This window comes from Trachemys scripta, chromosome 6 (assembly GCF_013100865.1).
Source record: "Trachemys scripta elegans isolate TJP31775 chromosome 6, CAS_Tse_1.0, whole genome shotgun sequence".
NCBI classification, from domain to species: domain Eukaryota; kingdom Metazoa; phylum Chordata; order Testudines; family Emydidae; genus Trachemys; species Trachemys scripta.
In genome coordinates, this window is record NC_048303.1 from 78,523,137 (window position 1) to 78,537,925 (window position 14,789).

The following is a 14,789-nucleotide window of genomic DNA, read 5'->3' on the forward strand; positions in this document are numbered from 1 at the left end:
GACCTCCAGACCCCGCTCGGCACCGCTGGCCGCCGGCGCTCGGCGCCCCTGGCCCTCGGCACCGCCGGCGCCCGGCCCGGCCCCCAGCCCAGCCCCTCCAGTCCCGATTTTCCCGGACATGTCTGGCTTTTTGGGATTTCCCCCGGACGGGGATTTGGAGCCCAAAAAGCCGGACATGTCCGGGAAAATCCGGACGTATGGTAACCCTAGTCAAAGTCTCCGTGATGTCATCATTATGCAGAAGCAGTGCTGCATTGGAAAGTTGCTTCTTCTTGCTGTGTTGTGACTTCCTTGCTTTGAGCTGTGTTGTTGCTGTTTGCTTGCTTGTAGAGGTGTTCACTTGTTGGCTCAACACCTTCATGGAAAGGTCCCAGTAGCTTCTTCAGCTCATGAATATGCAATCTGCTAATGCATATGCGGCAGGGTTTTAATTCTTTAAAAGAATGATTATATTGCTTTTGATATGGGAAACTCTTGAACATCTTTAGGTTAGTGTTTTAACTCATTCTTTTTATATAGTCGATTTTTTTGAGAAATGCCTTAACTTCCATCAGGTTTTAATTATCGTTGAAATTTCTGTTTAAATAAGTCAAAACACTCTCATTTTCTATGTGAAAGTCTTTCAACTCTTAGAATAGTTTTTTTAAAAGCTTAAATAATTCTTAAGGACTTAATTTTAATGGTCATCAAATAAATTATTGTCCTTTCTCACCATCCTTGGAGAGGTTCTTCTTGTCTTCCTGAGTTTGGTAAGGAGTTGCTTAAGCATTGTCAGATAAGTATTCATTCCCTTATTATGAATATTTTTACACTCAAGAGGTTTCTTATATTAGTAATTGCTAATAGTATGACCATGATATATTTGTTCAGGGGACATCTCACTATTCACATAATGGTATCAGGCAGTTATTAAATGAAGGCTTGCATTTAGATATAATAATACTTGCAAATATGCATCTCAGAAGAAGTTATTCATCCAAGGAATTTGAGGACAAGAAAAGCTTTCACCTTTTCTGTTGATTAGAAGTAACCAATAATTTCTGTAAAACATTTCCCAATCATATAAGTTCTCCTTAACATTTAAAGAATAAGAATTTTAGAGCGTTTATAAAAGAAATCAGTTTAAATAAGATTATTTTTAGAATTCTTTGTGTTTAAAATTAAGGGGCTTTCTTATTTTTCTTTCAAAGAGGTGGGGTGAAGAGGCCCACTTTTATTACTCAGTTTACAGTTCTGATAATACATCCTAAGCACCACCTCCTTTTGGAGTATCCTGACTAAAACCTTCCACTCTTTGACACAACCACGTCTCTTTCTAAAACATAAATATTATACAAAGTTTGTTTTCTTGAGATAAAAATCATGTCTATACCAAACTGGTATCTTCTACAGGTTGGAAGTCCCCTGTTCTTTGACAATCCCCTTGTTGGTTGTTTGCCCTTTTCACCAAATGACTCCTAGATTTATAACCTGTCATTTGTAGTACACTTACAGTTTGGAGTAAAAGACTCCTATCAAATATTCTATACAAGGCACACATCAGTAGCTAACACATTTATACTGTATATTTGAAAGATGTCTATATAAGAAAATATGGAATGTTAAAACTAACTAGATGCTCTAAAGATGCATTCCAGAGTCTGTGTAAATACACTTGAAGGTAATAAATATGACTTTGTGGCTAAGGAGGTATCCTCCTCTGACACTTCTGGTGCTTGTCCTTGGTTGACAGAGAGCAGAGATTTCCTATAAATTTCCTTAATTAGCATTTCAACCAAAACCCTAAGCATATGAATTATTCTGTTCTATAAACATATGGTGTTTATAAGTATCTACTAAAATTCAGTAAAGGCATAGGCATGCTTATAATAACCTTTAATAATAATAATTAATAATTTTAAAAAACATTTTTGCATATGTATTTCCATCGTGTAATTCAGTGTTTTTGAGTAGCTTCTCCTGACCAAAGTCATTACCTACTGATCTTGTACTTATTGTTAGAGAGGAACTTCCAGTTTGGATGGGTTTTGCTGTATCATCTTTATGTTTACATTTTCAATAGAACCACTTAGTGTAATGTTTGGACATAAGCTTTTCAAGCTGCTGTTTTGAGGTCATCTTATTCATTCAGTTTTGTGACACTGTCTTATAAATGAGTTGATGCTGTCAGTATTTCAGAACCATGGAACTATATCCTCTGAGAGCTGTAGCCTCTGCTGGTCCAGGTTTTTGGTAGAGCTTCTTGGCTCTCTATGAGCTGAGGGATGAAAACATTGTCTAATATTTAATAGTAAAACTAATCTCTGATACCCAGTATTTTCACTTAATTGGGTGGCTTTTACTGTATAGTTGCAAGTCCATATCCTGTAAATTTTACTTTTCAGGCATGAGTGTTTTTGTGCTGGTCTCTTTGCAGGAGTAGGGCCATAGAGGTCAAAATGGCGACTTGAAATAGTACCAGAACTTCTTTTGTGTCTTCAGTTCAGTCTTCAGTAGACCCTCAGGAATGGAGGTTGTTCGTAATGCTGAACAAAATGTTATGGTTGTTCTTTCAAAAGTTTACAACTAAACATTGACTTAATACAGCTTTGATACTTTACTATGCAGAAGGAAAATGCTGCTTTTAACCATCTTAATTTAAATGAAACACGCACAGAAACAGTTTCCTTACCTTGTCAATCTTTTTTTAACTTTCCCTTTATTTTTTTAGTAGTTTACATTTAACACAGTACTGTACTGTATTTTGCCTTTTCTTTTTTGTGTGTGTATGTGTCTCTGCTGATGCCTGATTGCATATTTCCGGTTCCAAATGGGGTGTATGGTTGACCACTCAGTTTGTAACTCTAGTGTTCATAACTCCTGAGGTTCTACTGTATTTTAGATATCAAGAATTGTTATGTCTTCTGTGTTCTATATCTCTATTTTATCTGCAAAAAGTCTGAATTGAGATAACATTTCTGACAGAATGGGTCTACTCCAGCTGCTATGGAGGAAACAATAGAATGCAAAAAAAAAACCTTTTTTAATTGAAAAAATATTAATTTTACTTAAGAAATCCTATTAACAAACAAAACACATTTATTGTTGACTTGTATTTTGTTAACAGGTTTTGAAGCTTTTCAGAGCATTGCACAGAACACGGCAACAGGTTTTTAAAAATGATGCCAGAGCCCTAGAAGGTAAGAATTTTTGTCTGCCTAGTGGATCCTCTGCATCTCTACAAAAGCTCTAAGGACCCTCCTCCCTTCTGCATGCCCTGGTCGTGAAGGTCATGACAGCAACTATCATCCCTCTGTCTGAGGGGACCTGAACTAGATAAACCCCTTTTTGGAACCTGCTGCTGTTTAAGCAGCTTAAGGGGTTCAGTCAAACAGGGCAAAGAACTCTTTCTTCTTTTGTGAGTGGAGTTTGTATGTAGCCTCGGCTGGTCCAGGGAGCAGACAGATGGAACAATGAGGAGTCCTTGTGGCACCTTAGACGCTAACAAATTTATTTGGGCATAAGCTTTCGTGTGCTATAACCCACTTCATAAGCTGCATGCAGTGAAAAATACAGTAGGCAGGTATAAATATAGAGCACATGAAAAGATGGATATTTATACCTGCCTACTGTATTTTTCACTCCATGCATCTGATAAAGTGGGTTATAGCCTACAAAAGTTTATGCCCAAATAAACTTGTTAGTGTCTAAGGTGCCACAAGGACTCCTCGTTCTTGCTGATACAGACATTTGTTTAGTGCATAGCAGTCCACTGGGGAGCCAAAATGCAACGTTTCACACTCTGAAAATAAATTACTAATTAACTGTTAAAGAACTTCAGAAAGCTTGGAAGACCAATTTGGCTCCTTTTTTGTACACTTATTTACTATATGTTCCATTCTATGCATCTAATGAAGTAGGCAGTAGCCCACGAAAGCTTATGCTCAAATAAATGTGTTAGTCTCTAAGGTGCCACAAGTACTCCTGTTCTTTCTGCGGATACAGACTAACACGGCTGCTACTCTGAAACCTGTCATAGAGGATCTTGAGAGCCTGCCTTCCCACCTCAGTAACTGTTCATGTGGTGAGGGAAAGGTAAATTTAGGGTGCAGAGCAGGGTCTTTTGGCATCAACTCTATTCTGCTGTTCCAGGGAGGTAGCTAATTTGATCCTACTCTCTGCTTCCCTCTTCTCCTCTCCTTCCTCCAGTTTTCCTTTCTTTGCAATGAGGGTCGGTTAGGAAAACAGACAACAGCAGATCTTGGAGCACTGGCCAACACTGAGTAGGAGATTCTAAAGTTGCTATGTTAACAGAAGCAGCAATGCTAGTGTGAGGAAGAGGGAGCCCATTAATACCAGTTTATGGAAAATGCAAAAAGCAGCCTTTTAGGAAGGGAAGAGAGTTTTCTCCTTGCCAGTTCTAAGAGTCTTCTGTCCTCTCTTCCACCAAACATACATGCATGCACACACTCTATAAAAGATCAGAAACAGGAATGGCTTTAGTGAAAAACTGACTGCAGAAGTGCTGGAGCTGAGGAACAAGGCAGGGAGGGAAATAATGCTTAGAGTATTTGCCTCAAATTGTTGTGATTTTTCCCCTTTACCCATCTCAGAGGAATAAGGATGGGAAATCTCTCCTTTCCCCATGCTGCCCATTACCCACATATTCCCAAAGATTAAATTACATCTCTGGCTAGAATCAAGCCAGTAAGTAATTTTTTAAGCTGTAATGTTATGAAAAAAATTTCAGTAGAACAGAACCATGCGTTTCTAAAATTGTAGTCTTGTTGATTTTCTAAAACAGTGAATCTCAGGTGTCCTAGGCAACCAAACACCCGAGTTGTTTATCTTTGTGTACAGTTGTTCTTAAAATGAATAACACAACTCCATCAGATAGTAAACATGCATATTTGAACTGAGCAGATACAAATATGAGTGATATATAGTAGTATTTTGAGCTTTTTTTTTTTTTTTTTAATTATATTACAACACATTTCTGGTGTGCTTAGTGTGGGAATAAAACATGCTGTCACTCAAGTTCCACAGAGATCTTGAAGTACAAGGCTCTGATCTGAGTGAAATATGAAGAGGACAAGAAGTTAGTTAGTAAAAGGACCATGGCTGTAGAGCAGCATCAACAAACAAGGGGCAAATTTGTCTACCTGAGATGGGTTTTAGCTGCTAAGGAATGTGGGTTTTGAGCCAATGACAAAGGACTGATAATAAGTGAGGGAATTACAACAACAACAACAACAACAACAAAACCTAAACAACTTTATTTTACTTGCCCCCTTTAGCTGCAAGGCAAAAGATAAATGAAGAATTCAGAAAACATCAAGATGAGACTTCTTCTGAAAGAATAGCAGAGGTACTTTCATTGTGATGCTATTCTCCACTTTATACTATTAAGTCTAATAATACTTTATATTCACATCTTTTATCAAAGGATCTCAGAGCACTTTGCAAACACTAATTGAGCCTCGCAACCAGAGCTTTGTGAATTTCAAAATGTAATTTCATGGAACTTTGTGTTTTCTATTTTCTATTTTATTTTCTATTTTGTGTCCTTCTGTCACCATCAGTTTATGTAAAAATTACAAATGGCAGTTTTCACATTAAAAATTGTATGAAAAACAGTTTTCCATGTTTACAATTCAAAGCCATTTTTGCTCTGCCTATTTTCAAGTTAATAACAAAATGAGAATTGTTTTTCCAAATTATTGTCTATTTAGTGGAAATATTTTGCTTGTTTCTCCTTATGCAATCAAGCTAAGTATTAGACTGGTTATCAGAATAGATGATCATAATGGGCCCTCTGGTCTTAAAATCTATGGATGACTCTCTTATACTCGCTCTACAGATGGATGAAATGAGGCACAGAGGTTAAGTGACTTGCCCAATGTCACACGGTGAGGCTACATCTATGCTATGAGCTAGAGGTATGATTCCCAGCTCGTGTACATGTACTCATACTAGTTCACATCGAAGTAGCATGAGTATGTGTATGCAAGCTGGGAGTCACCCCCAGCTCATTCGTTTAGATGTAGGCAATTATTGGCAGAGCTGGCAATAGGGCCTACTAGTTCTGACTCATATCATATCACAAACTCCTTCCCTCCCAAATAATCAAGTGCTTGTGATTGAGTTGTTAATACAGATGCATTGATTACCTCACCTGTCTTTATCTCTCTGGTAAATTAAGGGACTACAGTGTAGAAAATTCTTTTAGCTCACTATACAATTCAGACTCTCCCGGCTGTTATGTAACACATTTGCAAAGTTGTTTTAATTAGCAGTAAGATTAAGAATTTACTTGGGCCTGCAATTATTAACATTGAAACAATGTGAATTGGAGGTTTTATTTTACTATGCATGATGAAGAAGTGAATGAATTGTTGTCACCCTTCTAATTCAGCATGTTTTCCAATTCATTGAATACTCTTTAGAAATCGTCTTGTAGACACATGTATGCTACTCCTCTTGAATCCATGAGGGGAGGCATTAGAAGAAACCACATATATATTTAAGCATATATTGTAGGAAAAAACAAACTAAGACAATCAGTTCAGTACTTGGTATCCTAGCACCCACATATCACTGACGTTAACACTTCTGAACATTCATTCAGGACTCTCTCTAGCATGTCTGCTTGTTGCCAAGCAACAGCAGCAATATTTCTGTGCGTGTATCCTAGGCATCAAGTTCTGTCTTCTGTTCTATTTTTTAATTTAATGATATAACACTGTTTTAATTGATGTACAGATAAGATGCCAGGTAAAATTCTCAAAGCTGCATTTGTTAGGAGTGGTGAGCTACAAAATGCACATGTTTAATATTGACTCTTCTTTTGATGCTAGTTAATTGGCATATTCATTGAGTGAAAGATCAGTGGATAAAATTCTTGATCTCCAGCAAGGCCATGATTGTATCCATGGTGGGGGGGGAAAAACACAACCTGTCATGTTTAGTAATTATTGTGCATTTATATGTTGAAGTGCCATTAATGCAGAAGAACTGGACCAAAGAGTGCTTTACAGAAACAGTCAAAATTGTTTGGCCCCAAGCACCTCAGTACTTCTGAAAATCAGACCTTCTATTCAGGTATCCGTATATAGACTTTGGTGCCTAATTTAAGGCATCCATTTTTCAAAATCTTGACCCTATTTATTTATTGCTTCATCCACTGCCAGAGTAGAATATAGCACATGTTTTCCAACCCATGACATCAAACAGTTTTTAGGACAAGAAGTGAAGAATAACTACCTGAGAAACTTTGCAGTGTTCCCCCTAGGCTTCTCACTTGAGCAGCTGTATACATTGCAGGAAGGCATTGTATACAAATAAGTACTAGCCATTTAACAAGTTCTGCCTTTTTGGCAAGGGGCATGCACATGGAGACCTCTGTCATGCTTCCTCTCAAATAGGGAAGGGATTACAGTGTTTTAATCACACACTCCTAATGCTGCTGATCTCTAGGGAGAGGGGGACTGCCCCTTCCCCCGGCCACTCCTGCTGCTTTTGATCTCCTTCCTGTGGCATCTCAGCACCATTAACCCCTCTTCTCAGATTGGGCAGGAAAAGAGGGGCGAGAAGTCCAAAACGTACCTGAACTGTAAAGAACTGACTGCTTGATGACAATTCTTGCAAGATGTTCCTCCTGGAGTTTAGGATAATTGGACACAAATTAAAATATAATTACTCTGGTAATCTACCTACCTAAATATCCTCCTGCAGTTTCAGTTAAATACTGTATTTTCTATTGCTGTGTGTGTTATCAAACAGTAGACTTGTTTCATCCCGGGGGCTGTACCCCAGAGTGACTTATGTATCAGTTCATAAAGCACTTTGGGATCCTCCAGGATAAAAAGCACTATGTAAATACAAGATGCCCTATTATTCAGAAGATATAAAAATATTGACGATATTTGATTTATACTTGTCAAACATGGAAAATGTCTACAAGAGTAATTTTGCACTGTTTTAATTGCTCTGTTTTTTCTTTACTAGCTTATGAAAATAGGTTCAGATGTCGAAGTTCTGCTCAGAACATCTGTTATACAGGGACTTCACACAGGTTCTGACAGTCTGAGTAAGTAGAGCTGCACAGCATCTTTTTTTTTTTTTAATGGTATTTAGAACTGTGCTGAACTTCAGTGACAAAACCTGAAACTGAGGGTGTGTGTTGTGTTGTATATTATTTACCCCAAACTTGGGCCAGGTTCATTTAGATTTGAGAGGGTAGGTCGAATTATGGTGTCTGGTGGAAGATTTGTGATGCTTGCTTGATTGGTTTTGACCTAAAGCCAGTCAAATCTTTGCAGTATTGGGTTCATTCACATCTGAAATTGTCAAACTCGAAAAGTGAACCAGTATGAACCCCAAAAAAGTCTCGTACGTGCCCTCAAGTTTCCCATAGTCCTACATGTGATTGGTGTTTCCTCTAAACATGCATGTTCATGGCTTTCAGGCATCACAGAGAGCACTGTCTGTGATACACTTCAGGAGATCTTTCACCCTCTTCCTTCTTTCATCTCCTATTGTGGGGAAACTGGTGCCAGCCCTGAGCTTGCTGGGTCTCCTCCTGCCATTATCGCTTCACGAATTTGCATCTCATCCTTGCGCAGGGGCCATGCTAATCTTCTCTGTATCGTTCCAGTTTTAGTATATGTGCAATCGCCCATTTTCCCCCTCCTTCTGCATCTGCTAGGAAAATGGGCACTGTGGTAGGCACCTGCTCTTGCTTTGTGTTGCCACTACTGTGGGGAAAGTGGATACAGTCTCAATCAGCTCCTCTCCATCTCCTACTTTTGGGGAAATTAAATTCTATCCCAGATGGCCCATCCCTCTGCTAAGGTGAGAGAGTGAAGAAAAGGAAATAATGTATGAGGACTGAGTGTGGGTTAATGAGGAGTGGACAGGGATGAGAAGGAATGGGAGTGGTAAAGGCTGGCCTTAAGCTCTAGGAGTCATTTGTCTCCCAAGTCGGAAAACTAAATTAGAATCAACATCATGAAGTTCTGTATCCTGAAACTTTAATTGATATGAGTGCCTTTTATGTATTTAACTTTCTTTGCTCTATTTTGAGTTTTATTGAAAATAGACAAACTCAAACCCATGCATTGTGGATCAATTTCACATATCCATGTATGTCAGAAGTGTGTTCTAGATTTGACTGAGGTTACAGGGAAGGTCTCAGCGCTTCCTGTATCATTTTAATGTCTCTTCTTTTGTGTAATAAATAGTGACACACTCATTTAAGCAAGATGTCGTCCTTTCTGTGAACTTCCTTAAAGCCTAATGCAGGGGTTCTCAAACTGGAGGTCAGGACCCCTCAGGGAGTCGTGAGGTTATTACATGGGGGGGTCACGAGCTGTCAGCCTCAACCCCAAACCCCACTTTGTCTCCAGCATTTATAATGGTATTAAATATATAAAAAAGTAGTTTTAATTTATAAGGGGGGGTCGCACTCAGAGGCTTGCTATGTGAAAGGGGTCACCAGTACAAAAGTTTGAGAACCACTGGCTTAATGGTACATAAACATTAAGGATGTCTTTTTGGAATTTCTAACCTGTTAGTGTTTCCTCTCTATCAGTCTTGAATGAGACCAAGCTTTGCCCTTACTCTGTGTTTAACAGCATGTAGCACGATGGGGCCTCTAAGCACCACCTCAATGAAAATTTTTACTTTTTCTTTATAGTTATCTAACTGGCCAGCTGAAGTTAGCCTGAGTATTAAAAAACAAAAAGTGTAAAAATTATGCATAATGTATATGATTTGGACTGTATGTCAGATCGAGAAGGCTTTGGATCCCTGTACCCAAATATGAAGTTGTAGTCTATGGTTTGAAATCCCCTTTTTGCAAGAACAATAAAGAAATTGGGCATGCCTAGCTCTCTGTTCTTCGGCTGCTTTATTTCTAGGTTATCCCAAGTAAAAGAATGGAATTATTATAAAGGAGATGGATCAAAGGGGTCATTATAGAACATTAGAATGTAATGAATAGTAGTAAAGGTAAATAGGGTACTCCTATTTACACGTTCGCATTATAAAGAAAAAAGGAGACATTCCATGATGTTAGAAAGACAGTAATTTAAACTGACAAAAAGAAATCCATCTCTGTTTTACACAATACATCATTAATTTATGGAACTTACTGACACAAAATATCTTTGAGACCAAGAGCTTGGAGTTCAAAGAAAAAAAAAGTAGATGTTCAGATGCATAATGAAAGAATTAATGCTGACATTAGATGGGATAAAAGCAAAGCATTTTTTAGAAAGCATACACAAACCCTTATGCTTCATGGTAATAGGCCAATTACTAAGTGCCAGAGGTTAAGAAGAGACTTTCTCTGTGAACAGGGTATTCCATAACTATCCAGTAGTTGGTTTGTTGCATCTTTCTCGGAAGCGTCTGGTATTGATCACCGTGATCCAGCATGCTGAACTAGATGGACCTACAGTACTATGGCATTGACTACATTCCTGATCTAATTGGTTGTTCTTGGAATACCATTAAAGAATTTATGAAACTCTGATCAGAATATTGTGGATATTAGCTATCATGCAGAGAGAGATATTAAGATGCACTTCATTGAGAAGGAATACATTTCCATAAAAACTAACGTCCTATATTGGTTTCTAAAAATATCCTAGGCGTACTCTTTTTTTAATTTCAACCAGCACTGGACAGTTAAGTCTGAAAAAAGTTTTAAAAATGATGAAGAGATTTACAGCTAGGAGCTTGTGTTAGTCACATTATTCAGAATCTCACTACACAGATTTTTTGAGACATTGCTGTGCAGCCTGTCAAGTCAAATTATCCACTGTTGTGCAAGAGAGTTGGCACTGGTCAACTTGTTTTTATTTTGCAGAATAAACTGATATAAGTAGAGCTTTTCTCATCCTAATTTACCACATATGCAATGCACCCTGATGGCTTTCACTTTGGGTTTGCTATAGTGATGCGTGAGATGTGTGCCAAACTTTTATTTTTCAGTGAGAGGTTAGGAGGTTCTGTCCCCATTAGTCTTTTTTATTTGTCCAAGTATCAGAGGGGTAACCGTTTTAGTCTGTATCCAGAAAAACAACAAGGAGCCCGGGGGCACCTTAAACACTAACAGATTTATTTGGGCATAAGCTTTCGTGGGTAAAAAACCCACTTGATCTGAAGAAGTGGGTTTTTTACCCACGAAAGCTTATGCCCAAATAAATCTGTTAGTCTTTAAGGTGCCACCGGCCTCCTTGTTGTTTTTATTTGTTCATTCTTCCGCCTCTATCCTGTTTGGTTTATACTTGTATTTCTCTCTCATGCACAAAGTCTTGTCCCTAAAATGTAGAGGAAAAAATACATGTGAACACTGGGACATGAATGTTTCCCTCATAGGTAGAACACAAACAAAATATTATTCAATCCATTTAAAAATGTGTTTAATACTGTTTTAATACCACAGCCAGAAAATGAAAAAGAAATGCAGCTTCAAGGGAAGCAATTTCCTTGATTTTTCTATAATATATGGAAAAACAACATACTTTGGATGAGACGTGACTGATTACACACATGGAATGGAATTTGGAGTGTTTTAGAAGTTTACTGTACCTTTGTTTAGTACTTGCCTGACTAGTCAAAGTACAGGATTGTGTTTGTAGCCATGGTGCCTCGGCTTGTAGGTGGTGCCAGTTGCACAAATCTGACAGCCCTCAGGTGCAGAACTCCCAAGTGGATATCCAAGGAGCCAGATGGTCAAAACTTTATTAGAGCCAAGGGCAGTTAGCACAGTGCACAGCCAAGAAAAACCCAACACACTGCTCTTTTCTCCTGCAATAAATGTCATCTGATACTTGATTTTTCTGCTGTTCTTAAAAGAACAGGTACAGCATTAATAAATGTTACAGATTTTAAATGAGGTGTCTATATATTTTAAAGTATGTTTTATGCATTTTGAAATTTGTATTTAAATACATTGGAATCAGGATTGCCAGAAACGTTATAATTTGCTATCTGTTTTGCTAAAATGTCTTTACATAAGGAATGGCAAAATGTAGCAATGATAGACAGTTAAAGTATTTTCAAGGATGTTATTAATAGCAAAATAGGTGGAGGAGGTGGAAGAGATTTCTGATGAACAGAAGTAAAATGTTAGTACATTTTTGTTGGCTTAGGAAATTACCATAGTGCTTCTTGTAGGTTTAATTTAAAACTAGATGCTCTGTAGTAAGCTGTTTCATTGCTTGTAAAAATATTAAAGGCCATGTATATTTTTGTAGATCATTATGATAAAATATTATTCTTACTGAGTTTGTTTGTTTGTTACAGTGCTTATACCCAGGAAAGATCTGCTACTAGACAATGTTCCTTACTGTGATACTCCACCACGAAAGCTTTGAACCTTCAAGGAATAAAGTACATCTTTTTTTATTTTCTTTTTCTCAAACCAAAATTAATTTCCTGGAACAAAATCCCTGAAAACAAGTAGCTGAAATCTGTGTTCAGACTAAACTTAGAAAATATTGAATCCTTTTGGCAGGAAACAAAGATTAACTCAATCCACTGATTGTACTCTGAACTGGGAAGGTGTGTTTGAGAGAAGCAAGATTGATGTCGTGTTTCTTCTCTTCATTAGGAAGGATTACATTTCCATAGAAACTAAAGTCCTATATTGTTTTCTAAAAATATCCTAGATGTACTCTTTTATCTCTGCCAGCACTGGGTATTGTCAAGTCTGAAAAAAAGACTCCAGAGAAAATGTTTCATTGTCTTTCGGAGGATTTGCAAAGATTAATAATAATAATTACAAATAGAAGTAGAGTGTTTAGTCCTGAAAATATTTATTTATAAATTCAAATATATTGACAAACTGCTGCAAAATAATGGTGAAAAACATTCTATAATGTCTAGTTATCTTTTTAATTATAAATTGCACCACAGACCTGTTTTCTGAAATTGTCATTATCTGTACAATAGTGCACTGGTAGATTGAGAGGGTTTTTATAAGGCACACTTAAATAAATTATCAGCCTTTACAGATAGGACAATGAGTCTGTGTTTATATTTTTAATGTGCAAGGGTGACACAAGACTGTATTGGGTTTGACTGTTTGGATCACACTGGAGCAAGGAAACTTAGTCAGCCTAACAAATCGTGCTATGTTAATTAGACCAAAAAGAACTTGCATGTTATGACCATAGATTGATTTACTGAGGCATTTGTCAAAAATAGAGGCTGATCACATTCAAAGTGGTGATCAGTAATAACATGGCTGTGTATGCATTTTATTGCCAGAGCCAATAATTTTAGTTTAAAAAAATAATTAATTGGAATAACCTGATATAAGTATTGTCAGTGAGGGAGATGCAACCCACCAGTATTTGATAGATACATTTTGATAGAGAGAAATGATTGGGGGGGGGGGGGAATCTAGTCAGTTTATTCAAATGAATGTGGTAGCAAAACTAACTACATAAAATGTAAAATGTTCACTCTGATTCACAAAATTGCCTTATTCTGTCATTCTTCAAATTAGAAAGTAGATGTACATTATAAAAAAGTATAATAAAATAGATTGGTAAATGAAAATTCAATCTGAAATTATTTAATAAGCAAGTGTCAAGCAACCTGATTTGCTGACATTATCTTATTTAAAGTAATTTTTATTCAACCTACATCACCTTATTTCATTTTTTTAAAAGAGCCATCTAGTTCTTGCTGTTTAACTAGCTGCTATGTGCCAATTGACTTCACTTTGACTTGGAGCGAGCCCTGCTGAAAGTATACATCAATGTTTGTATATATAAAAAACCTACTGATATCAACAGTAGATGGCAGTCTTCCGTATATATTAAGGAACTGTACACAGTGCAAGTGAAAATAGTTTTTGTAAACTTATGCGTATTCTGCCACTATGCACATGTCTGTTTGTTTCGTCCTTGATATGCAATATATGGAATAGAAATCAACCCATACTTAAACTGATCAGTATGCTGTCAATGTGTCATCATTATTGAAGTGTGCACTCCCTTGAAAGGAAACATACACCTTAAGGGTCCTCTAATGTAGTGAGTCCCCACACCGTTGAGTAAAGATGGTTCCAGATTCTGTCCCTCAGATCCACACCTAAAAAGGTCCCTCTGCATGGATCTCCTACTTGCAGTGCATAAAAGTGGCCATTTCCCTTGACTCTGCAGATAGCCGTCTGTGTAGTATCTATGGCTGCTGAAAGGACAGAAGGACTGAGGGGAGATGCATTGTTTTTCCCCATGCTTGTGAAGAATATCTGGAAAACCCTAAATATGTATGACATTTTCTGTGGTCCTCTTCTGTGCAGTGCACTCTCACTCCAGGAGTGAAAAGGCCAGGGGCAGCTGCTGGTAATGGAAGATCTGGTATGTGGTTCCAGTGGAGCTGGAAGGCAACTCAGCACTAACGAGGAGGTACAGGACCACCTCATGGTGGCCCAAACCTTCTGTTTGTTCTTTGGTTTGGGTGGATGAATAACTTTTCCTCATCCTTGTGAAACAGTTGGGGAAAATTCAATGGGACAGATTAGCTGATCTTAGGGGACTAATGCAGGGAGAACCTAACCAATAATCAAATATCATGGAACTGCAGATTTAGCATCATATTCCAGACATGGTTATCAGCATGCATGGAATTCCATGAGCACACTGTATACCTCCGTTTCCTTATATATTGTAATATATATAAAACTGTTTTTCCCTGAATAATATATATTGCTGAAACCCCTCTTGAGTTTTGCCCTTGGTTAATGGACATAGGTTTGTAGGAAGAATTGTATCAGTGCATTCTGCTTA

General features: G+C 37.6%; 1 protein-coding gene and 1 pseudogene across 1 annotated transcript in view; one reads left to right on the forward strand and one right to left on the reverse strand.

The window, feature by feature from the left end:
• The window catches only part of LYRM7 (LYR motif containing 7), a 22,931-nt gene extending 9,377 nt beyond the window's left edge, over positions 1 to 13,554 (forward strand). Inside the window, exons 2-5 of the mRNA XM_034774649.1 lie at positions 3,107 to 3,179; positions 5,277 to 5,347; positions 7,987 to 8,068; positions 12,295 to 13,554. Of these exons, the coding sequence (XP_034630540.1) occupies positions 3,107 to 3,179; positions 5,277 to 5,347; positions 7,987 to 8,068; positions 12,295 to 12,365 (297 nt within the window). The 3' untranslated portion in view covers positions 12,366 to 13,554. The remainder of the gene's footprint in view (positions 1 to 3,106; positions 3,180 to 5,276; positions 5,348 to 7,986; positions 8,069 to 12,294) is intronic.
• Positions 8,559 to 8,658, reverse strand: LOC117879690 (annotated as a pseudogene).
• Positions 13,555 to 14,789: the final 1,235 nt, after the last annotated feature.